This window comes from Apium graveolens, chromosome 11, assembly GCF_009905375.1.
Source record: "Apium graveolens cultivar Ventura chromosome 11, ASM990537v1, whole genome shotgun sequence".
NCBI lineage: Eukaryota > Viridiplantae > Streptophyta > Magnoliopsida > Apiales > Apiaceae > Apium > Apium graveolens.
In genome coordinates, this window is record NC_133657.1 from 198,389,790 (window position 1) to 198,415,161 (window position 25,372).

At 34.3% G+C, this 25,372-nt stretch overlaps 1 protein-coding gene across 1 annotated transcript; it reads right to left on the bottom strand.

The window, feature by feature from the left end:
• Positions 1–1,351: 1,351 nt before the first annotated feature.
• LOC141696463 (uncharacterized) lies at positions 1,352–18,459 on the bottom strand. The gene is made up of 2 exons (XM_074500603.1): positions 18,347–18,459; positions 1,352–1,775 (listed from the first exon to the last, which is right to left on the bottom strand). Exons 1-2 carry the CDS (start codon positions 18,457–18,459, stop codon positions 1,352–1,354), a joined length of 537 nt encoding a protein of 178 aa, XP_074356704.1.
• Between the last annotated feature and the right edge of the window lie 6,913 nt (positions 18,460–25,372).

Here is a 25,372-nt window from a genome sequence, read left to right on the forward strand (position 1 = left end):
TATTACTATGTGCTTGCGAAAAAATATATATTTTTGGTCTTTTAACTTTGCATTTGTAAAACCCGTATTTAATTTTTTTTTATCACGAAATCTAATTAAAAATTATAATAATAGTCTATATTATAAATTAATGGAAATATTATCGTTACATTAATTCATAAATAAAACATTTAGGATTAAAAAAACACATAATCCACACAACAATCGTAAGATAAATAATTTAAGTGATCGACTAAATTATGTTACTTGCCGCTGCTGAAGTGTGAAATGAGTTACGTGAGAGATTTTCAATAGTAAACATTGATTAACTAGTTAATGAAAGACATTTACTAAATATTTATAAGACAAGTTTCTTCGGCTCAGTCTTATGATTTGGATACGAAGTTTCACAAATTTCACAAGATAATATTATTTTATCTATTTCTTCTACTCATTTGAAGAAGATATCACATGAATATGATAATCTAAAGCTCGTGTATATCTATGAATGTACTAATTTTATCCGTTATTTTCCCAGAAAGTGCTAAAGTTATAGCAATATCAATGACCGATAATTTTTAAATAAATGTATCAAATGATTTGTTAATGATAGATTACATATTCTCACGATGGGTAATCTCTCAAATTTGCTTATGTTTTAAATGAGTGAAGACACAAATAGATTTCTAAAATGACTTTTATTACAAATAAATCTGTTGTTTATGTTATCGATATAAATCGGACTCTATTCACACGTTTTAATGCTCATTTTCTACCAGTTCTGACCAATTTTCTTATTTTTTCACTGATAATACTTATTCAAACTCTACCAATCCAAAAAGATGCCTTACTTTTGTGACTTCTAAAATTTTTAGACATTACAAAGATAGATGTTTCAAGGTTAATGACTACCTAATAGGTTTCAAATGGTCATGCTATAACTAGCTATAACCATACACATGGTCCTTTTTATTAATTGTGTGTATTGATATCGAGAAATACATGGAGGGAATTTTTAAATTTGTAAATCACACTATAACTAACTTTTTTCTATATATATATTTCATCGAATATCAACTTTCTTTCTGCCTCCGATACATCCTCTTCTATTGATTTATTTGTACTCATTATCACATCTGACTTTAACTTTACAGGTACGATTAACGGATTTTGAATTTTAAAATTCTTAGGTAGCAAGAACAAATTATCAAAATAGTTTTAACCCGTCTAGCTGAGGAGGAAGTGCGTCTACGTCTAACATTCCCATATCAACATAAACACCCTCCCTTATTTTATTGGAAATAAATTCCACACCCAAAACTCTTCTAAAAATATTATTCAGAATATTATCCACTATTGTGTAACCTCAAATCTATCGCAATATACGCAATTCTGCATTCTCCAACCTACGTTCTTCGACTTTCCTCAATGGACAACACTCAGAACCATATAACAATGTTGGTTTAACTGCCAATCTATAAAATTTACCCTTCAACTTCAAAGGAACGCTCTTATCACATAAAATTATAGTAGTGGCCTTCCATGTAACCCAACCTGCCTTAATACGATACGTAAAATCAGCAAGAATATCATCGTTGTTCTTTATGATAGAGCCAAGGTACTTAAAACTATCAGTTTGTGGAATATAGTCAGCGGCAATGTAAACATAAATGTCCTCCTCTTGATTCTCCTCATTGAAATTAGCCCAAAGGTACTCAGTCTTAGAACGGCTCAAACGCAATCCTGGAGCCTCAAATGATGCACGCCATCGTTCTAAGTTTGTATTTAACTCAACCCTAGATTATGTGATTAACACAATATCATCCGCAAATAACATACACCAAGGAACATGAGTTTGGATTGTACGAGTAATCACATCCAAAACAACAATGAAAAGTAAGGGGCTTAATACCGACACCTAATGAAGGCCCGCCTCAACTGGAAAATACTAAGTATCTCCTAAAGGCGTCCGAACACATGTCCTTACCGCTGAATACATATCCTGAATAACACCTAAATATTTTATTAAAGTATGACTAGTACTTTTTTCGGTTTAAAATGTGTGTCAAACCTTCAAATATCAGCAAAATGGGACATAACGAGTGATAAGTACTCCTCAAAATACATTGATTCTGTATCTTTAAATAAAAATGAATTTATTAAAAAAATGTCAAAATAAGAATTTATTACAAAATATTTGAAATATAAAATATTATAAATTATCTCTGTTAGGTATGAAATGCAACACAGGGGGGTGAATGTGTTTTCTTGATTTTTTTTCCTTTTTACTATCTTAAAAATCAGGTTGTGTTTAGGCTACGGAACTTAAACATCTAGATAATAATTTGTAGTGATAAATTTCTTAATGTAAGAGACACAAACAATTATCAAAACTCACTTGATTTATATTAAATCAAATTACCAGTGCTACAAATATGTGTTCTTAAATAAAAAAAAACTCAACTACTTCTCTTGAGAGAATACAAAACTTCTAGAAATGTTTTTGTTACATCTAAACAAAGGACCCGTGGCATGTTTTATAGATCAACATGCACTATTTACAGATATTGCTAAAATGGACAAATATTTTATAAAGACCTTTTGTCTATTTCCACTTTAGGTACAACAAATCGCTATACAATCTAATATGCCTGTGACCCTCCTTTGTCCAGTTCATCTTGTCCCTTAATATTGCATTCATCAAGCTGCATTTTTAGAATTTCAGTGATAAAACAGTTTGTTGACTGATAATCTTGGATCTTCAAGTTGTATGCATTCTAAATTTTGAAACTGTTGTCGAGATCTATTTTACCGTCTAGAGACATCACATATCGATATGTAGAATGACTTATCGTTATCTCCACTTCTCTATAAGTATTATGGTTTGTAGATATCTCCAGTTCTCTACAAGCAAATTGACTTTTCGATATCTCCAATTCTTTATATGCAGTTTGGCTTGTCGATACCTCCGGTTCTCTATGACTTTTAACTTGTTGATATCTTCACTTCTCTCTATATATTTTTGACTTGTCGATATCTCCAGTCTATACAAGCAGTTTGACTTGTCAATATCTCTTTGGAATTCTCTACAAGCATAATGACATCTTTACAAGTAGAGTGACTTCTCTACAAGTCATTTTTGACTTCTCGACATAGTTCTCGATATGACTTGATTTGTGACTTGTTGGCATTTGACTTGGAATATTTTTTAATCCACAGATAACATTGAACCAGAGTTGGAACAAGATCAGGATGTACATCAAAATGTTGAAAGTAATCATGTTCAGGAAATACAGGTTGTTCGTAGATTGTTAGGTCACACAACACTATAGAAGGGGGTTGAATATATTGTTTATACAATCAAATCGATTTAGAACACAAGTATGTAACAGTAATCAAGTTTATTCAATATAATAAGCTCTGTTACAAAGTAGGTTAAACTACTCACTCAGTGATGAACAATATCACTAAGAGTTGCTAGGGTTACAATGAATAATCTTTCTCGTGAATGATAACACATATAGTGTAAAACCTAAGCTGTGTTTATATAGTACACAGTTACAAGATATCTTCTAATTGATTTGGAATATAATTATGTCTCCTAAAATATATCAATCAGATATTATCTTTTTACAAGTCTACTAGATGTCCAACTCCTTAAAGCATATCTTCCTTTGTTTTAGTCCAGATCCTCTCCTGTAAATTAGATGAATTCCTTATTTGAAGTACCCGCACTTAAAGTCCTGATATAAATCCTGACGGCCTTAATTTCTGATATAAGTTCTGACTTCAGTAAGTTCTGATTTCCAGTAAGTCTTGATAAGTCCTGATATTAAGTTCTGAAACTAAACACAAATCAGATTAGACATGACATCACAAATATATCTAACAATCTCCCCCAACTTGTAAATTATGAAAAATATACAAGTTAATAGATTTGATGATGTCAAAAACATTTAAGTACAAATGCAATGAGAGTTTATTTAGACAACTAACTACAACTTACAGTCCTTGCAGCTATTACCAATTTTACTGAGTCAATCTGAATTCAAAGTGATTCTTGACAAAGTTTGATATCAGCTTCTCTTCTGCATTTCTCAGGACTTGAGCTAATGTAGCCTTGACTTGCTTCATTTCTTCATCTTGACTTCCAATCTGGTAGATTGCAGTCCAAGTGCTGAGATGTGATTTCTTTCCAAACCATCACCAAGTCTGATTACCCTTGGATGAGATGAGTCTTCATTATAGCACATTTCTCTTTCAGAATAACTTCAAGTTTAGCAGAATTTTTCTTCATTGGAATTTCACTTCCATCATCTTCAACTATCTTTGGAATAAATTCTGCAACCCTTGATTCAGAGATTCTGGCTTTATCCCTTATGGTCTTCATGATGAAATTTGACCATCTTCTGGTAATCTCGGACTTTATCTCCAAAAGATAATGAAAGAATTGAAGTTCTTTTAGAGATTTGTTCAGCATATCTGATTCTGAAATTCTGTATGTTCTTCCATCTTCAAGAAATAGAATTAGCTTTTCTTTGACATTACTCCTATCATGAACATCCAGTACCACTTGAACAGATATAACCTTGTCAAGGTGTTTCTGTGTAACTTCCTCAAGTGGCTTTTCAGTTAATAAGTATGGATATCTGGTAATTACTTCAACTCCAGTTTTGATCTTGGCTTCTTCAGAACCTAATCCAGCTCTGTCTCTTGCTTCTCTAGCTTTCAATCCAACAGTCATGAAATCAGACAACAGTTAACTTTTCTTAGGATCTGATGGTTTAACATTTTTCCATAGGAGTTTCTTCTTATCAGTAATTGTCATCTTGTTCAAATCAACTTGAGCTCTGTCAGAGGTTGATGTCTTGATGACTTGATCAGGATTTGTTGTTTCATTATCTTCTTGAGCAGATAGCTTCTCAGAATCTGATAAACTCTAAACTTCCAGAGTTTGAGTAGCTTGAGCATTATCAGTAGTTAACTCTGTTTCTTTCAGTTTCTTCCTTCTCTTCAAAGATTCAACTTCCTCTTTTATCAGAGTATCATCATCATCATACATTGTAGCTTCATAGGCAGGATCTATTAAAACTGAAGGAATTTTCTTCTTCTGAATCTTTGTTGGTTCATCAACCTTTTCTTTCCCTTTTACTTTGGGATCAATCTCAACTTGTGATCTTGTTTTGGACTTTGAAGCCTCAGTAGTTGATTTTTCCTTGATCACAATGTCTTTTTCCTTAGGCCTTGGAGGTTTCTTTGCATTAGAAGCTTTAGAATTAGGATTTGTCTTCTCAGCTGCAAATCTAGCTTCTTCCTCCTTTAGAGTCTCTAAATCCATTCCAGGATTATGCTTGAGAAATAATCTTCTAGCAATTTCTTCATCAAGTGTCTGAATCTTGGGATCCTTATAGTAGACAGTAGTCTCCCTTCCCTTAAGCTTCAGAGTTTGTAAAAACTTCTGAGAGTGTTGACTTTCAGCTTGAATCAGAATATTAGAACTTGATATCAGACTTTGATTGTCAGAACTTGCTTTCAGAACTTGAGCATTCACAGCTTCATAACTTGTATTCTTATGTGTAGAAGATTTGCTAGAATCAGAAATTAATTTCTGTGAAGAAACTTGGCTGCTTTGTCCTTGACCTTGACCTTTGTTAGGCCTCCCTGGTCATCTTCTTTATCATCCTTCTTCTTCAGTGTTTGAATAGTAGAGCATTTGGACTTAACTACCTTCTCCCCCTTTTGGCATCATCTGATAGGAGTAGGGAAAGAAGAAGTTCCACTGAAGACTGGATTTCATTCAGTTAAGTCTGTTGAGAGGCTTGATTCTGCAAGACCTCATTCAGTTGGGCCTGTTGCTTTTCTTGAACTTTCTCAATAACCTCTACTTTTTCATGAATAGATCTGATAAACCTGTTCTTTTCTAGCTTGAGCATTAGGTCCAGCTTATCAGTATTTTCCTGAAGCTTATCAACTTTGGCATGAGTAATGGATTGTTAATCTTAAAGACTTTTAGTACTGAGAGCTGTGACTTTAAGTTGAGCTTAGAAGTCAGAATGTGTCAACAACTCATCAGCTTTGGCAATATGATCTGACAAACTTTTGAGCTGGGAATGAAATTAGATTCATTCCACTTCTTGATCCAGTCAACTCCTCTGTGAGTTTCTTCCCAAGGAACAGGAGCATCTTTTTCAACAAACTTTTTAAGTAGTGCCTCATTTCCAAGAATTGGAGCATTTACTGGAGCACTGTCTTCAGAACTTGAGAGAAGCTCATCATCTTCTGACAACACAAGAGTGTGTGTGGTTGTAGGAGATTCTGGTACAACTTCATCTATTTCCACATCCAGAATTGGAGTAGTTGGTATTTCAGCATTTAGTGGAGAAACAAGTGGAGTTGTCACTTGTCCTTGTGGTGCTTTCAGAAACAAGACAGATGGAATGTTCAGCCTATGAATGTCAATTTCAGGACTTAATCATGAATCTTCAACTGTAGTTATTTCTTTGATTGGAGAGACAGGAGGTGTGATCACTGTATCTTGAACAGTGTCTTCAGCTTAAGGTGGAGGTCACAAAGCTTTAATCACTATTGGTTCTGATGAGATCAGAGATTCCTGATCCCCTTCCTCAGCATCTTCATATTGAGCTTGTGCAATTTTCACACCTGCTCTAGTCTTCATTTTTCTACTAGATGAAGGAGAAACATGATATGCATCAGAATTTGCAGATCTTTTCCTTTTCTGAATTTCAGAACCTTCAGCTTCATTTTCTTTCTGAAGAATTGATTCTTCAGCTGCTATTGTCACAGGTTCTGATGCATGAACCTAGACTTGCTCATCTTCATCTGATTCATCCCTTAGAAGAATCCTCCTTCTTCTCCTTGGTGGAGATTTAGGCACAAATTTTGCTCTTGAAGATTTGGGTCTGGATGTTGTAGCAGATTTTACAACTGGCACCTTTTGGGAAGTACCAGAGGTTGGTTTGGTAGTAGGTGCTGATGGTTGTGGTTGAGAAGATTGTGCTAGGTTGGAAATAGGTTCTGATGGTAGGCTGTGGTTGAGAGTTAGAAGGTTGTGTTGGTGGAGGTTGAGAAGATTGTGCTGTTTGAGTAGTGGAAGGCTGTATAGGTACAACATCAGGATATATGGTTGAGTATGTGTGAGGATCAGAATTTACTAAGAATTATTTAACAGATTGTGGAATTTGGAGGGGTCTTAGTATATTCTTCTTGTTATCAGTAGATAATAAGTCTGTGAAAGCCCTTTTGTGAAGTTTAAAGGGTTTAATTGTCTCACTAAAGTTTTGAGGTGCATCAAAACAACAGAAATTGTATATAAGCTGACAGAATCTAGCAAAATAAACTGTGTTGCTATCTTCTTGCATCCTATCACCTATAAAACCTAGCACAACACTAGCATAATCAAAATGGGTTTGATGAAGAAGAGCATACCCAATTTGCTGACTCATGATTGGTATAGCATCAAAGTTGGAGCACTTGTTGGCAAAGGCTTTGGTGATGCAATCGAAAAACAAACTCCATTCCCTCCTGATATGGGGCCTCTTCAGTTGTCCCAGCTTTGACAAATATTTCTCATAACCAAGATTTGCCATCATCTATTGAAGAACTGGTTCCCCAACTTGTGAATTATAAGTACAGTTCTCTGGCAGATGCAATGTTTGTCGAACAGTTGACAAGGTAACCAAGTGTTCATCTTCCCCTGTTGTAAAAATAATGCTTGGGGACCCATTTTCAGCACCATCATCATAAACCCCAGACCTCCAGAACTCCAGAATTTGCTTTCCTGAGAGAAGTTGTGGTTGGGTCAGAGCATACCCAATTTCACTTCGAGATAGAAAGTCTTGAATGAAGTGAAGTTCAGAAGGAGCCTCGTCCTTGTTGAGAACAGCCATGTAGTTGTTAGGAACAAACTTGGCTCCATCATAGATAAGATCCTTAGGTGCCATATCTGTAAGAAATTAAGTGAAAAATTGTGTGTACGAAAGGTGTTTGATAAAATGCTTGTAAGAGAGTCCGTCAGAAAATAGAGAGAGAGAGAGAGAGAGAGAGAGAGTAAAAGAAATAATAGATAAAGTAAGAGTAGGTAAAAGATTGTGAAATCTTTTAACTTTAATATATATACTCTTTCCACTCAACGGCTCTTTTTGGAAGTAAAACAGACATTTGACACATGTCACGCAGTAAATAGTCAAAACAGTGGTTAGTGGGCACGGGAAATGTGCAGTAATTATTGCTCACATGTTTTCAAAACAAACACGCAACCCAAAAACCAAATGATTATTACTGTTTTTATCTCACTTAATCATTTTCTGATAAAAATGACCATTACAGTAAATACCAAAAACAAGTCAAATAATTAAATAATGCCACGTAAGCATCAGAGTTTCCATCAGGATTTGCATCAGAACTTGACTATTATCAGAATTTAACTATCATTAGAATATGGCTTATGTACTCAAAAAGGGAATGACTGTTTTTGTGATTCTTTACACAAATACTGACTGGTTTCTTCAGAGTTTAATTATCAGAAATTTCATCAGAACTTGTCCTCAGAATTTATGCAAATAATACTTAATTGTTTATCTGAAACAACTTAATCACCACAGTAATTTTCATCATTCATATGGAGTGAGAGTGTGTGTATGTGCAAATGATAAGATAAAGATTAAAGTATGATAAACTTCAGTATATCTTAGAAATAAGGCATAACTAAGAAAAATGCTTAAAATCTGTCTTTAATTTTGAAGTTTACTATAGAATAAATTTATGCAAGAGTCCACCTCAACTATTTGTGCTCATTTAATGCATCTTTTGAAATTCTTTACACAGTGACTTCTCAGTGTAAAAGAGTTACAACTGCTGTCAGAATTTATGCTGTTATCAGAGTATTTCTCCAGTAATCAGAGAATGTGAAAAGTCACCAAGAAAAATTATTTTACTTTTCTAATGCATATTACTTAATACCAGCAATGCACTTGGGTCTTCCCTTTCACATATTTACTCTAGATCTCAAAGGAGTACCTGATTCCAAATTTTTCTTTTCTTTTATTTTCTTCAAATAAGTGAGGCTTATCAAGCATGTAGTTCATCCTTAAGATTTACTGACATCATAATTTGATAGATAAGAAGCAATAATCTAGTTTGTGACTTAGTAATAAGATACACAAAGTAAATTTGACTAAGATCAAAATCAGAATTTGCTTTGTAATGGATTTCCACATAAATGACTAATTCAAATATGGGATAACCAGTGTGTTAAAGACTACTAAGTCAGCATCTAACAAATAATCCTCATTGGAGTGAATAGTCACAAAACATTCAAAACACTTTCAGAGTTTATAGAATCACATCAGATAACAATCAGTATTTAATATGTTACAATTTAAGCACAAATTACATGGAGATAAGACAATTTGTAAACACTGATCATAAAGTCTGATGCATGAGAACAAAAACTAAATAGATTTTGAGAAAGAACCTGAAACCATTCTAAGTTCATTTACCAGTCTTGTAAAAGTAGCTTCACATAGTGGTTTTATGAAGATATCTGCTAGTTGTTGATCTGTTGGGACACAATACAATTCCACTGTACCTTCCATCACATGTTCCCTTATGAAATGGTACCTAATGCTGATGTGCTTTGTCATGGAATGTTGAACTGGATTTCCTGTCATAGCAATAGCACTTTGATTATCATAGTAAATAGGTATTTTAGAAAATTCTAACCCATAGTCTAGTAACTGATTCTTCATCCAAAGAATCTGTGCACAACAGCTTCCTGCAGCAATATATTATGCTTCTGCAGTTGATGTGGAAATTGATTTATGTTTCTTTCTAAACCAAGAAACCAATCTGCCTCCAAGAAATTGGCAGCTTCCACTAGTGCTTTTCCTGTCTATTTTTCATCCTGCAAAATCTGCATCTGAGTAACCTATTAGCTTAAAATTTGATTCCCTATGATACCACAATCCTAGATCAGTTGTACCCTTGAGGTACTTGAAAATTCTTTTCACATCTATTAGATGAGGTTCTCTTGGATCAGCCTGAAATCTTGCACAAAGACAGGTAGCATACATGATATCAGGTCTACTTGCAGTCAAATATAGAAGTGAGCCAATCATACCTCTGTAGTTAGTAATATCTACTGATGCTCCAGTATCTTTATCTAACTTGGTTGTAGTGGTCATGGGAGTGGATGCAGTTGAACTGTCTTGCATTCCAAATTTCTTGAGTAAATTTCTGGTATACTTGGATTGATTTATGAAAGTACCTTCTTCAGTTTGCTTGACTTGAAGTCCCAGAAAATAGCAAAGTTCTCCCATCATACTCATTTGATATCTTGACTGCATTAGCTTGGAAAATCTTTCACAAAGCTTTGTATTTGTAGAGCCAAAGATGATATCATCAACATATATCTGTACCAAAAGTAAGTCCTTTCCACGGTTGAGGTAGAACAGAGTTTTTTCAATTGTGCCTCTGTTAAATCCACTTTCCAGAAGAAATTGAGCTAAAGTCTCATATCATGCTCTTGGAGCTTGCTTAAGGCCATAAAGTGCTTTGTCAAGCCTGTAGACATGATTTGGAAATTTTGGATCTACAAAGCCCGGAGGTTATTCAACATATACCTCTTCTTCCAATTCTAAATTGAGAAAAGCACTTTTCACATCCATTTAAAAGACTTTGAACTTCTTGTGAGCAGCAAAGCAAAAAAGATCCTTATGGCTTCCAATCTAGCAACTGGAGCAAATATTTCATCATAGTCAATACACTCCTGTTGAGAGTAACCTTTAGCAACCAGCCTTGCTTTGTTTCTTGTAATTATGCCATCACTATCAGTTTTATTTCTGAGCACCCATTTTGTGCCAAAAATGGATCTGTTCTTTGGTCTTGGCACTAGGGTCCAGACTTTATTTCTTTCAAATTCATTTAACTCTTCCTGCACTACTTACACCCAATCAGCATCTTGAAGAGCTTATTCCACTTTTTTTAGTTCAGTCTGAGATAAAAAGGAATGATAGAGACATTCATTTGATGTTGTTGTTCTAGTTCTGACACCTGCTTCAGGATCTCCAATTATTAAGTCAGGTGTATGTGATTTAGTTCACTTTCTTGCAGATGGAAGTTGATCTCTAGAACTGGATCTTCCCCCATGATCCATGCTATCTCCATCAGCATTTTCTGATGCTCCCCCTGAAGTTATGTTCTCTGAAATTTCAGAATTTGAGTTGGATCCTTCAGGATTTGAAGGATCAGAGTTTCTAGAATTATCAGAATTTGGCTCATCAGCACTTGATGAATCAGAATTTGAAGAGCCAGTGACAAGTATTGATGCTTCTTGAGAGTCTTGAGATGTGGTATGATCATCAGATTGCTCCCCCTGAACAGGTGCATTTTCCTTTGAAGCAGTTACCACAGTTTCAATGACATCAGAGTTTAACCCGTCAGAACTTACAGGATCGGGATTTAGGTCATCAAAATTTACAGGATCAGGATTTAGGTCATCAGACTCAGCTGATCATGATCATTGAAATCTTCAAGTCTAGTAATCTTTTTATCATCAAAAGATACATTGATAGATTCCATGACAACCCTTGTTCTTAAATTGTAGACTCTGAAGGCTTTTGTGGAAAGTGGATATCCAACAAAAATTCCTTCATCAGCTTTTAGATCAAATTTTGACAGCTGTTCAGGATGAGCCTTAAGAACAAAACACTTGCATCCAAATATATGAAAGTATTTCATATTTGGCTTCTTTTTCTTCACCATCTCATATGGTGTTTTTCCATGCTTGTTTATGGGTGTAGCATTCTGTGTAAAACAAGCAGTCTGCACAGCTTCAGCTCAGAAATAGGTTGGTAGTTTTTCTTCATCAAGCATAGTTCGTGCAGCTTCAATAAGAGTCCTGTTCTTTCTTTCTACAACTCCGTTCTGCTGTGGAGTTCCAGGTGCAGAAAATTCCTGCTTTATTCCATGCTCTTTGCATAACTCTTCAATGATTGAATTCTTGAACTTAGTGTCATTATCACTTCTTATTATTTTAACAGAATCTTTGACTAATTTATCCATCTGTCTGACATGATCAGTTGGAGTAGATGCAGTTTCATTTTTCTTGTGCAAGAAATACACCCAAGTATATCTTGTGAACTCATCCACTATAACCATAGCATATTTCTTCTTTGCAATGGACATGACATTGACTGAACCAAATAGATCAACATGCAGTAAGTGATAAGGCTCAAGAATTGAGGATTCAGTTTTACTTTTGAATGAAGATTTTCTTTATTCTGCCTTTTGACATGAGTCACAAAGGCCATCAGGAGCAAATACTGATTTTGGCAGTCCTCTCACAAGATCTTTCTTTACTAGCTCATTTATGTTGTTGAAATTTAAATGAGAGAGTCTCTTATGCCAATTCCAGCTTTCTTCAATTGATGCTCTGCTTAACAGACAGATTGCAGAACCATCAGAGTTTGTTGAAAGTCTGGCTTCATATATGTTACCATGTATGTAACCTTTCAGAACCACTTTGCCTATAGAATTACTTACAACTTCATAATGTTCTTCAAAGAAATACACATGATAGCCTCTGTCACAGATTTGACTCACACTTAGCAGATTGTGTTTAAGTCCTGAGACAAGAGCTACTGTATGAATGATGACATTCCCAAGATTGATATATCCATATCCCAGAGTCATTCCCATGTTGCCATCTCCATAAGAAACTCATGGGCCAGCTTTCTCCACAAAGTCTGATAGCAGGGCTTTATTTCCAGTCATATGTCCTGAACATCCACTGTCCAGAACTAGGATGTTTTTCCTGTTGGCCTGCAATCACAAAGACCACTAATGGTTAGTTTCAAGGACCCATACTTTCTTGGATCCTTTGGCCTTTTTAAGTTTGTTAGCATTTACAGCGGATTTAGTTTCAGAGTTTATGCTAACATGCTTTTTATCAGATTTTATATCAGACTTTGCATCAGAATTTATACTAGAAGGAATTACACTAACTTTCTTTAAAGAAGGTTTTATTTGATAATAATCATAGTACAAACTATGATATTCCTTAAAAGTATAAATAGAATGCCATAAACTACCACAATGAAAACAAGGATTTTGTGGTTTAAACCTAACAGACTGACTCTTAACTCCTGATCTAGGAGGTAAAAAGTTTATATCTTTATTTTTCCTGCAAAAAGAAGCAAGATGGTTAGAGTTTCCACAATTATATCATTTCTTTCTAGGAGCATTAGGAACAGGCATATAATTATTGCTTTTATTCACACCTTCCTTTTCATTGCTATTTTTCCTAGCTTCCTTTACCTTGTTTACTTTTTTAATCTCTTTCAGCTTATGCTTAAGCTGCTTCTTTGTCATCAAACCTATATTTATTGAAGCTGGTTTGTCCTATTTTAATTTGTCAGAAGTTGACTTTTCTTTGACTTCTGTCTTAGAATCTTTCATCTTTTCAGAATCAGACACAACAGTTTTTGCTACAAATTTAACAGGATTATCTTTAGGTTTTTCAGCTTTCTTGGTAAAGTTTGATTTAGATGACTCGGTTTTCTTTTCTTCTTTATCATCTAGGTAACCTAGTCCTTCTTTCCAATTTCCATTTTCTAATATTTTCTGAGTTGTTCTTCCAGAGTTAGTCCAAGTTTTGATTATCTCCTTTTCCTTTTCCTTTTCCAGTTCAAATTTAAGAGATTTATTCAGTTTTAGCACTTCATCTCTAACATACAAAGCCTCATCTCTTTTTTTCTGAGTTTGATGAAGAAAAACTAACTCCTTTTCTAAGTAGTCATTTCTGTTTCTAAGAGCAAGACTTTCAGATGTTAATCTTTCATTTGTTAAAGTCTGATCTCTAAAACTAATGAACATGATTTTAAGATATAATCTCAACTCAGTAATATCATCAGTATGAAAAGCAAGATTTGTTTGAGGTACCTTCAATTCAGCAGTTTTAGAACTGCTATCAGCATTTTCCATCAAGGCATAGTTCACCTCTTCTTCAGAATCTGAAGTGTCTGCCCAGTTTTTCTTCTTTATGATAGGTGTCTGGCCTTTATCACTTTTTCCTTTCTTGCAGTCAGGAGAGATGTGGCCTCTTTCACCACAATTGTAGCATTTGACATTTGAGTTGTCTCCTCTGTCAGACTTTCCTCCTTTGCCTTCAGACTTTCTGAACCCTTTCTTTTCAGAACTTCCACCTTTCCTGAAAAACTTCTTGTCCTTTCTGAATTTCTTGTAGGCTATCTTTGTGATACCCTTCAACATAAGAGCACACAGTTGCATCATCTCTGCATCAACATCCACTTCAGATAAACTTTCAGTTTCTGAATCATCATCAGAATCTGATGATTCTGAATCAGACTTTATGATGAGAGCCTTTCCTTTGCCCCTTTTTGAGACAACCACTTTAGGAGATTCCTCTTCAGCTTTAAGAGCAACTGTCTTTGACTTCCTTCCTTGCCTTTTGCTCCTTTGATCCATCTCAAGTTCATGAGTCTTGAGCATACCATAAATTTCATCAAGAGTAGTTTCAGTAAGGTCATAGTTGTCTCTTATGGTAGTAGACTTCAAATCCTAATTTTCAGGAAGAGCTAAAAGGAATTTTAGATTTGAATCTTTAAGATCATATTTCTTGTCCACCAGTGACAGATCATTCAAGAGTTTGGCAAACATGTCATATAAATCAGTTAATGATTTATCAGCTTTTGAGTCAAAGTGCTCATACTCCTGAGTGAGTATTGTCTTTCTGTTCTTTTTGATGGCTTCAGTTCCCTGACATCTTGTCTCCAAAGCATCCCATATCTCCTTTGTATTCTTGCATCTAATTACCCTGTTTGACATGACATTGTTAATTGCACTATGCAGCAAATGCCTTACCCTTGCATCCTTGGCAATAGATGAGATGTCTTCAGGTGTATAATCACTTTTTTCCTTTGGTATGATCTTTGCTGGTTGATCAGCAACTGCAACAGAAAGCTTGGTAGGCTTATATGGTCCTTCATTAATTCTATCAAGGTATTCTGGATCTGTGGCTTCCAGAAACATAGCCATCTTTACCTTCCATATAGGATACTCAGATGCTCTCAGTATGGGAACCCTAATGGTTTCATATCGACTGTGGGTTTGATTGTTTTGAGTATCTTGAGTTTTGGTGGGATTCGGTGGAGTTTGTGTTTCTTCAGACATGATTGTAAACCGGATCTCACTGTTTGTATATCAACGGAGAGGCTCTGATACCACTTGTTAGGTCACACAACACTATAGAAGGTGGTTGAATATAGTATTTATACAACCAAATCGATTTAGAACACAAGTTGTAACAGTAATCAAGTTTATTCAATATAATAAGCTCTGTTACAAAGTAGGTTAAACTACTCTCTCAGTGATGAACAATATCACTAAGAGCTGCTAGGGTTACAATGAATAATCTTTCTCGTGAATGATAACACATATAGTGTAAACCCTAAGCTGTGTTTATATAGTACACGGTTACAAGATATCTTCTAATTGATATGGAATATAATTCTGTCTCCTAAAATATATCAATCAGATTTTATCTTTTTATAAGTCTTCTAGATATCCAACTCCTTAAAACATATCTTTCTTTGTTTTAGTCCAGATCCTCTCCTGTAAATCAGCTGCATTCCTTATCTGAAGTACCCACACTTAAGTCCTAATATAAATCCTGATGACCTTAAGTTCTGATATAAGTTCTGACTTCAGTAAGTTCTGATTTCCAGTAAGTCCTGATAAGTCCTGATATTAAGTTCTGAAACTAAACACAAATCAGATTAGACATGACATCTCAAATATATCTAACATAGATCTAGTATGATTAACCATGAGCCTGAGAGAAATTATGAATTTCTCTTGACTCAAGATGGTGATGTGATGCTTACGGACAATGATGAGTCTCTGACCTACCAAGATGATATGAATAGTTCAGACTCCGAGAGATGGCTGGAGGTCATGAAATCCGATTTAAAATCCATGTATCAAAATAAAGTATTGACTTTCTCCACCCGAAGGGGTAAAACCTATAGGGTGCAAGTGGGTTTTCAAGAAAAAACCCCGACATGGACAGTAAAGTACAGACCTATAAGGCGCGACTAGTGGCAAAAGGTTTCAAACAAATTTATGGTATAGACTATAATGAGACTTTTTACCAGTTGTTATGGTCAAGTCCATCAGGGATTTTGCTAGCAATAACTGCTTACTTTGACTATCAGATTTAGCAAATGGATGTCAAAACCACTTTCTTATATGGGAGCCTTAAAGAGGATGTATATTTGATATAATATGAGGTTTTTTTGATCCAAAGTTTGCTAAGATGGTCTATAAGTTGCTTCTATCTATTTCAATTGTGCCTCTAGTGAATCCATTATTGATTAAAAATTCTGGCAAGGTATCATACCATGCTCTTGGTGCCTGCTTCAAACCATCAAAAAGCTTTTAATAGTCTGTAAACAAAATCTGGAAATTTTGGATCTTCAAAGCCAGGAGGTTGTTGCACATAGACTTCTTCTTCTAGTTCATCATTGAGGAATGCACTTTTCACATCCATGTGATATACTTTGAAATTTGAGTGTGTAGTAAATACAAGAAAAATTCTTTTTGCTTCAAGTCTTGCAACTGGAGAAAAAGTTTCATCATAGTCAATTCCTTCTTCTTATGAGTAGCCTTTGGCATCCAGTGTTGCTTTGTTTCTAGTAACAATAACATTTTCATCCATTTTATTCATGTACACCCACTTTGTTCCAATGATGCTTCTATTTCTTGGTGCAGGAACCAATTCACAAACTTTATTTCTTTCAAATTAATTTAGCTCTTCTTGCATAGCAGTTATCCAGTCAGGATGAAGTAGAGTGTCTTCAGTTTCTTAGACTCAATTTGAGACAAAAGGCATACATGTAGGTATTCATTTGCAGTGGCACTTCTAGTCCTCACACCAACATTATGGTCACCAATGATAGTGTCACTTGTGTGACTCCAACCCCATTTTTTGGTGTGATGATTTTGACTACTAGAGGTATCCTCATTTTCTTCATTATTAGCATGACTTGCAGAACTATCATCTATTTTTCCCCCCGAGTTTGTGCTATCAAATTCAAGTGAGCTTCTGTCTTGAGATGAATTCTCATTTTCAAAATTCACAGGTTCATTAGCTCCTTCTTCTTCTTCTTCTTTGTTGTCTGTATTATTTTCATCTTCATCTTCTGAATCACTGTCAAGGTTGAAATTTTCAAATTTTAAAGCTTCAGCTTCATTTTTATCAAGGCATTCCAAGCCAGGATAATTGTCATCATCACATATCACATATGTTTTCTCCATTATCTTCTTTGGCTCTAGCACACAAACTCTGTAAGCAGTTCTTTCCAATGAGTATCCAAAAAAGATAGCTTCAAATACTTTTGAGTCAAATTTGTCAACATATTCAGAGTTTTCTTTTAACACAAAAAACTTGCTTCCAAATACATACAGATGTTTAGCTATAGGCTTCTTATTAGACATGATTGAGTAGGGTGACTTGCCAATATTTTTGTTCACCAAGTATCTATTATGAGTATAACATGATGTGTTAACAGCTTCTTCCCAAAAACTGGTTGGCAACTTGGCATGGCATCCTGCAACATTGTCATGTCCTTACAACTTCAACTAGAGTTATGTTCTTTCTTTCAACCACACCATTTTGTTGACGTGTTCTTGGAGCAGAGATCTCTTGAGTGATGCCTTTGTCTTTACAAAATTCATTTAATATGGAATTTATGAATTCAGTACCATTGTCACTCCTCAATTTTTTCACAGAATTTTGATCTTTAGCATATTTCTCAATATTCTTTATGTGTTCAATGATAATGTGTGGAGTTTCATCTTTTGAATGCATAAATTCCACCCAAGTGTATCTTGAGTAGTCATCCATCATTACCAGTGCACATCTCTTCTTAAAAATGGACATAAGAGTTACAGATACAAACAAATCCATATGGATAAGTTGTAGTGGAGCATTGATGGAAGTCACAGCTTTGCTTTTGATACTTGATCTCTTAATTTTACCTTTCTGACAAGCTTCACAAACTTCATTCTGAAAAAACTCCAATAATGACATGTCTCTCACCAATTCTCTTTTCACAAGAGTGTTGATTGCCTTGTAATTTAAGTGAGAGAGCTTCTTTTGTTAGAGTTTGCTTTGTTCACTTGATGCCTTAGTATGGAAGCAACATACATTGTCATTGTTTTCAGAGTTCATGTCAGCAACAAACAGACTTCCTTTTCTCACTCCTTTGAGAGCAACTTCACTACTCTTCTTTCTTGTGATTGAACAATCTTCTTTGTCAAAAGTAACCTTGAAACCCTTATCTTTAAATGAGTGACATTTATAAGATTTACTGCAAGTCCTGCAACCAGTGCTACATCCCGCATGACAATATTTTCACAAATTAAACTGCCATATCCCATTGTGAATCCCTTGATGTTGTCTCCAAAGGTCACTGAAAGGCCAGCCATCTCCTCAAACTATGATAACAAGGCTTTATCTTCTGTCATGTTCCTGGAGCATCCACTGTTAATGATCGACATGATTTTTTCTTCTTGCCCTGCACACAATGAGGCTTAAGTGTTTTTAGCTACCCAAGCAGTTTTGGGTACATTCTTCTTATTGGTAGAGTTAACAGGAGTAGAACTAGAGCAATCAAAAGAGAAAACCTTCTTAATTTGATTAACATTCTCATTTTTTATCACAGGTCTAAAGTTCACTTCTTTTAGATAATTTCTTAGCTTATGACAGCTGGTCATAACTTTCATGTTGTATGGAATGCAATCAAATTTGTTACAGAAGGAGTAGGGGTCATCTGTTTGAGCTTCATTTACTTGCATGCCCCATAATTTAGCCCACTAACAATCTTTTTACAAAGATGAGTTCGGTGATTTGTTGAGCCACATATTTGGCACTGCTTTATGGGGGCATCTGCAACATAAGCATAGTTGTTGCTTTTGTTGATTTCTATCTCTCCATTTTTGTTTCTATTTTTCTTCATTATGCTTTTATTTTTTACTTCAGTTACTGGTGTTTTGATGAATGGACTACTCTCGGGCTTTTTATCACTCTCAGTTTTGACAGTTGATTTGGCATTTTTCTTTTCTTCATCTTCATCTGTAATTTCTTGCTTGATGATAAGCTCCTCTTCACTGAAATCACCTCACAGACTTTGAACAAGGGTGCACTCATCTTTTGAAGCACAACAGGAACTTCTTTGTTCGCACTTTCCTTTCCCTTGTCAATTTAAATTTTCATTTGAAATGAACCAACCTCGTAGTCCATTCCAATAGCTATGTTAGCACATGGCTTGTTCTTTTCATGGTATTGACCAACCAGTTGAGAGGAATTTTTAAATGACTTAAGTTTAAGTTTATTTTTCTCGATCTTATCCTTCAATACAGCTTCTACTTCCTCAGCACATTTAAGCTTGTTCTTAAGATATTCATTTTCTTTCCTGACTGACTCTAGGCTTACAAGCTGCAAGTCTAATTCTTATTTCTCAATTTCAAGTTTCTCGTTTACTTTTGATAGTCTATTCATCTCTTTAGTAGGAACCACCATGTTTGTGTGAATGTGAAACATTTCTACACTCATCTTTTTAACAGTTTTCTTTTATTGTGAAGCATTCAAATGAATGGTGGTTAAGACAGACACCTCAGATTTTGATGTGGATGAGTCTCCTTCCTCCAAAGCCATTAGAGCATAATTTCCATATTCTTCACAGTTATCTTCATCATCTGTGTCATCCCAACCTTTTCCCTCAGTAAAATAAACTTTTCCTTGTTGTTTCTTCAGAAGTGCTTCATACTTAGCCTCAAGCTCCAAGTATACCTTATCTTTCTTCACCTTCTTTGGCTTTCTGCATTCCGTGGCAAAGTGACCAAGCTCATCACAGTTATAGCACCTAATCTTAGATCTGTTTGTAGATCCTGACTTATAGCCATCTTTTCCAGTTACATTTATCTGAGTTTTTCCTTGCACTTGTTATTGTAAGATGTTTGACCTTTACCCTTGAAGTACCTGGGCTTTTTGACTCTTATGTTTGAAAACTTCCTTGGCAAGTAGGCCATAGACTGGTCCATTTTATCCAGCTCATCAAGAGTATAATAATCATCCTCTTCCAACTCCAGGATGACTTATTTTTTAGGTTCCCTGTTTTTCTGCTCAACAAGTTGTATAACTTGAGTTTGAGATTCAGTTTCTTCTTTAGTTTTTTTTTATCATTAGCTATCAAGGCACTTGACACATCCACAATATATCTTTGACTTAGCTTTAATGATTTTCTTTGCATCATCTCCAGCTCATAGGTTTTAAGAATACCATATAAAACCTCCAAAGTTATTTACCCTAGATCTCTCCCTTCTCTTATTGCAGAGATCTTTTGTTCTAAATGATTAGGAAGAGTGTGCAAAAATTTTAATTTAACCTCCTCAACTTCATAGAACTTGTCATGCAGCTGCAAGTCATTTATCAATTTTTTGAACATTTCAAAAACCTCAGTAATGCCTTCTTTAAGTTTAGCCATGAAATTCTCATATTATGAGAACAAAATTTTTCTTTGGTTTGACCTCACTTCCTCAGTACCTTCACAAATAATCTATATCATCTCCCATATCTGTTTGGTTGACTCACAGTTGATAATGTTGTTGTACATGACATTATCAAGAGATTCAATCATAATGAGTTGCAAGCTATTGTCAAGTGAAACCTTCTCATTTTCTAGTTCAGTATATGTAGATGGATCTTTCAGAGCAAAGTGACCATGAATGACCATATCACCTTCAGTTGCTTCAGGTACCCTCACAATAGGAATAAAGGGTCCATGCTTGAGAATTTTAAGATATAGTGGTTGAGCCATCCTAATGAACAACATCATTTTGTTCTTCCATAGAGTATGGTTCATTTTGTCAAAGACATGAATCTTGGTACTACTAAGTTTCTATACACTCATACTTCCAAGATCTAATCTATTTATTGTTAGGAGTTGTCCCCCATTGTTTGTGGGAGGGGCAGTTTGCTAGAATATAAGCAGCCAGATAACTCCATTAGTATGAGGCCTTTTGGGAGGTACCCAAAAACAAACCCGTGAGGGCTCGGCCCAAAGTGGACAATATCATACTAATATGGAGTTAGGTCTGCTCAACAAGCCCAACACGTGATATCAGAGCTTCAGGTTATAACAATCCAGAACAATCTCAGTTGGAATTCCAAATTGTACCTAGGAGGAGGCAGATGGGCTACCCAGTATGAGCTCAAGGAAAATGCAGGTAGGCCTTCCAGTATGGGCCTAGGGGGAGCAGATAGCCAGATGAACTTCCAGTATGGTCCAGGGGGAGTCAGATCACACAATCAGGAGGCATAATTGACAGGTGTCGGGCCCGATGTGTGAAGAGGGAGATTGTTAGGAGTTGTCCCACATCATTTGTGGGAGGGGTAGTTTGCTAGAATATAAGCAGCCAGATAACTTCATTAGTATGAGGCCTTTTGGGAGGTACCCAAAAATAAACCTGTGAGGGCTCGGCCCAAAGCGGGCAATATCATACTAATATGGAGTTAGGTTTGCTCAGAAAGCCCAACATTTACTTTCATATTTTGCTCTGATACCACTTGTTAGGTATGATATGCAACGCAAAGGGGGGGGTGAATGTGTTTTCTTGATATTTTTTCTTTTTGTTATCTTGAAAATCAGGTTGTGTTTAGGCTATGGAATTTAAACAGCTAAATATTAAATTTATAGTGATAAATAACTTAATATAAGAGACACAAGCAATTATCAAAACTCACTTGATTTATATTAAATCAAATTAGTTATGCTACAATCTATGTTATTGAATAATAAAAACTCAGCTACTTCTTTTAAGAGAATACAAGACTTCTAGATCTGTTTTTATTACATCTAAACAAATGACCCGTGACATGTTTTATATATCAACATGCACAGTTTACTGAAATTGCACTAAAAGAAACTAACATATATTCTAAAGCACTTTTGTCTATTTCCACTTTAAGAGCGGCAAATTTGCATACAATCTAACAGGTCTGTGACCCTCATTTGGCCAGTTCATCTTGGCCCTTAATCTTACATTCATCAAGCTGCATTTGTAGACTTTTTGTTTCAGTGATAAAACAATCTGTTGACTGATAATCTTGGATCTTCAAGTTGTCTGTATTCTGAATTTTGAAGCCGTAGTCAAGATTTATTTTACCGTATAGAGAAGTCACATATTGATATGTAGAATGACTTATCGATATCTCCACTTCTCTACAAGTATTATGACTTGTAGATATCTTCAGTTCTCTACAAGCAGATTGACTTGTCGATATCTCTAGTTCTCTATATATAATTTGGCTTGTCAATATCTTCAGTTCTCTATATAGACTCTTGACTTGTTGATATCTCCATTTTTTTACATATATTTTTTACTTGTCGATATCTTTAGTCTCTACAAGCAGTTTGACTTGTCGATATCTCTTTGGACTTTCCTACAAGCAGAGTGACATCTCTACAAGTAGAGTGACTTCTCTACAAGTCATTTTTGACTACTCGACAAACTTCTCGATATGACTTGATCTATAACTTCTTGGCATTTGACTTAAAAAACCTTTTTCAATCCACAACATTATTCTTCACCAAGCAGTTTATCTTCATTTAGAAGCATAATCAAGCTTGATCTTCTTCGAGAAAATTATCCCTAGCTTGTAGACTGTTCACTTAAAATACTCCAGTCTATCCTACTTAATAATTTTTACAGACTCAAGGAACATCATTACAGAATATATTACAAGTCAACTAAATCTCATGATTGTCAAATTGACTTAATCTTATTATAGTGAAAGTATATCTTGCACAACAATCTCTCATGAGAATTATTATATTTCAAACTAAATTTAAATTTACTACTTTTCATAGGAAATTACCTAATTTAATTAAGCTAATTGAAAATATTTGAAATTGGCCCATTTGATAAAAGTAAAAAAGCAGTAACAAAAGAAACATCTTAAAAAGGTATAATAATAAGTTTTGTATATTCATACATTTTGAAATCTATTATATATATAATAGAGCAACTATGGGGTTAATTGAGATAATTTATTTATTTGAAATTACTTAATTACCCCTCATAAATATGTACAAATAAATATTAAATTTAATAACATATATTAATTACATCTAACTCATTAATTACTAATAATTATATATTTATCACTACTCCATTATTGTATAATAACTTATACTTATACTTATAATTACATATGTATTTTATAAGTATAGACTAAAATTCTAATATTATTTTGTTTTTATATAACTATTATTATCGCATTTAATGTCGTATGTCACATTTTAGTTATTTCATTTAGAGTAGAAAAAAATTAAATTTGAATGGAAAAACAAATATCGTATTCTTATTTGGATACATATAACACTTGTATTATAAGTTCACAATACACATTTACTTGTGTCAAATTAATTATCGTATAACTTATTTTCACACATTTAAAATTCAAATAAATGCATACATACATACATACATACATACATACGTATGTACGTACGTACGTACATACGTACATGCATGCATGTATGTACGCATATGTACATACATACATACATATATGCATGCATATACACGTACAAGATATAAGAAATTAAGGTAACTAACACAAATGAACTCAATTTACATACATACATACATACATATATGCATGCATATACATGTACAAGATATAAGAATTTAAGGTAACTAACACAAATGAACTCAATTTTTTCGTAATTGATAAACATGATCTTGTCAAATAATGAATTTCAATGCTATATGGTAACAATTATGGAATTTAACAAAATTTTGAACTTTTTACAAAAATCATATATTAGTCATCTACTACAAAATTGAAAAAAGTGCATCTCATACCATACCATATTTTTCAATTATATAACATGTACACATTTAATTAACATATTATTTTTGAAATTGTGCGTGTCTCATTTGAGCTATAAAATACACATGCCAAAAAAGCTCATCCTCACAATAAAGACTATACACAGAGAAAATAACTTCTCGTAACAGAAAATTTATTCCATTTCAAAAACATGTATACAAATTTTATAATAGTTGATGTTAGATCATGCATGTGCCTCGCATGGGCTATAGAGCATAAATGATTATCAAATATCTTGTCAAGTTACCGGTTCTCCTCAAATCTCAAGGTGTTAGAGAAAAACCCTGGAAAAACCCTTTTATTGGTAGAAGAGGGGATCACGAACGCCTATTTTTGGGGCATAACTTTGCGTTTCATGCCACTATAAATTGTGAGTTATATTGGGGGTGACAGGGATCGAACCTGAGCCCTCTGGCAATCTGAACTCCGATATCATATCAAGAAACCAGTTACTCTAAAATCTCAACATGTTAGAGTAAGGACCTTTTTAGGATCTTATTATATTAGTATTCAAACATATCTATATGTACTATATTATAATAGATGAAACATTGAAAGTTTGGTTTTCGTTACCAATTTTTTGATACACACTAATCTTACCAAATTACCCTTAAAGTAGATTTTTACCTAGTTACCCTTAATTATAAATATTTTGAAAATAATTTTATACCATGTTAGGTCACACACACTGTAGAAGGGGGTTGAATACAGTGTATAGCACAATCAAATCGAATTCTAATAACACAAGTAACAGAAAACAGACTTTATTCAAAGCAATAAACTCTGTTATAATATGGAACTGTCCTCTCTCAGTGATGAACGAATATCACGAGAGCTGCTAGGGTTACAATGAATAATATTCTCGATAATGATAACACTTATAGTGTAAACCCTATGTCTGTGTTTATATACTACACAATTACAAGATAATCGCTAATTGATATGGAATATAATTCTGCTTCCTAAAATATATCAATCAGATATCTTTTCTTCCAAGTATTCTATTCTTCATAGAATTCCTTCTTCATGCATATCTCTTCTTACGTTTGTATCAATCTTCTCTTCAATCAATCAGCCGCCTTCCTTATCTGAACGTTTCCTTTAAGTCCTGTTATTATCTCCTGATAAATATCTCCTGAAACTTAAGTACTGATGACTTAAGTTCTGACTTCAGTATAAGTGCTGATTTCAGTTAAGTACTGATTTGTCCTGTTTAAGTAAGATCCGAAAACTAAACATAAATCATATTAGTCATGACATTATCAAATATATCTAACAATCTCCCCCAATTTGTAAATTAGCATAATATACAAGTTTAACAAATATTTGATGATGTCAAAAACATTAAGTACAAATGCATGAGAAATTGACTAGATAACTACAACTTACAGTCCT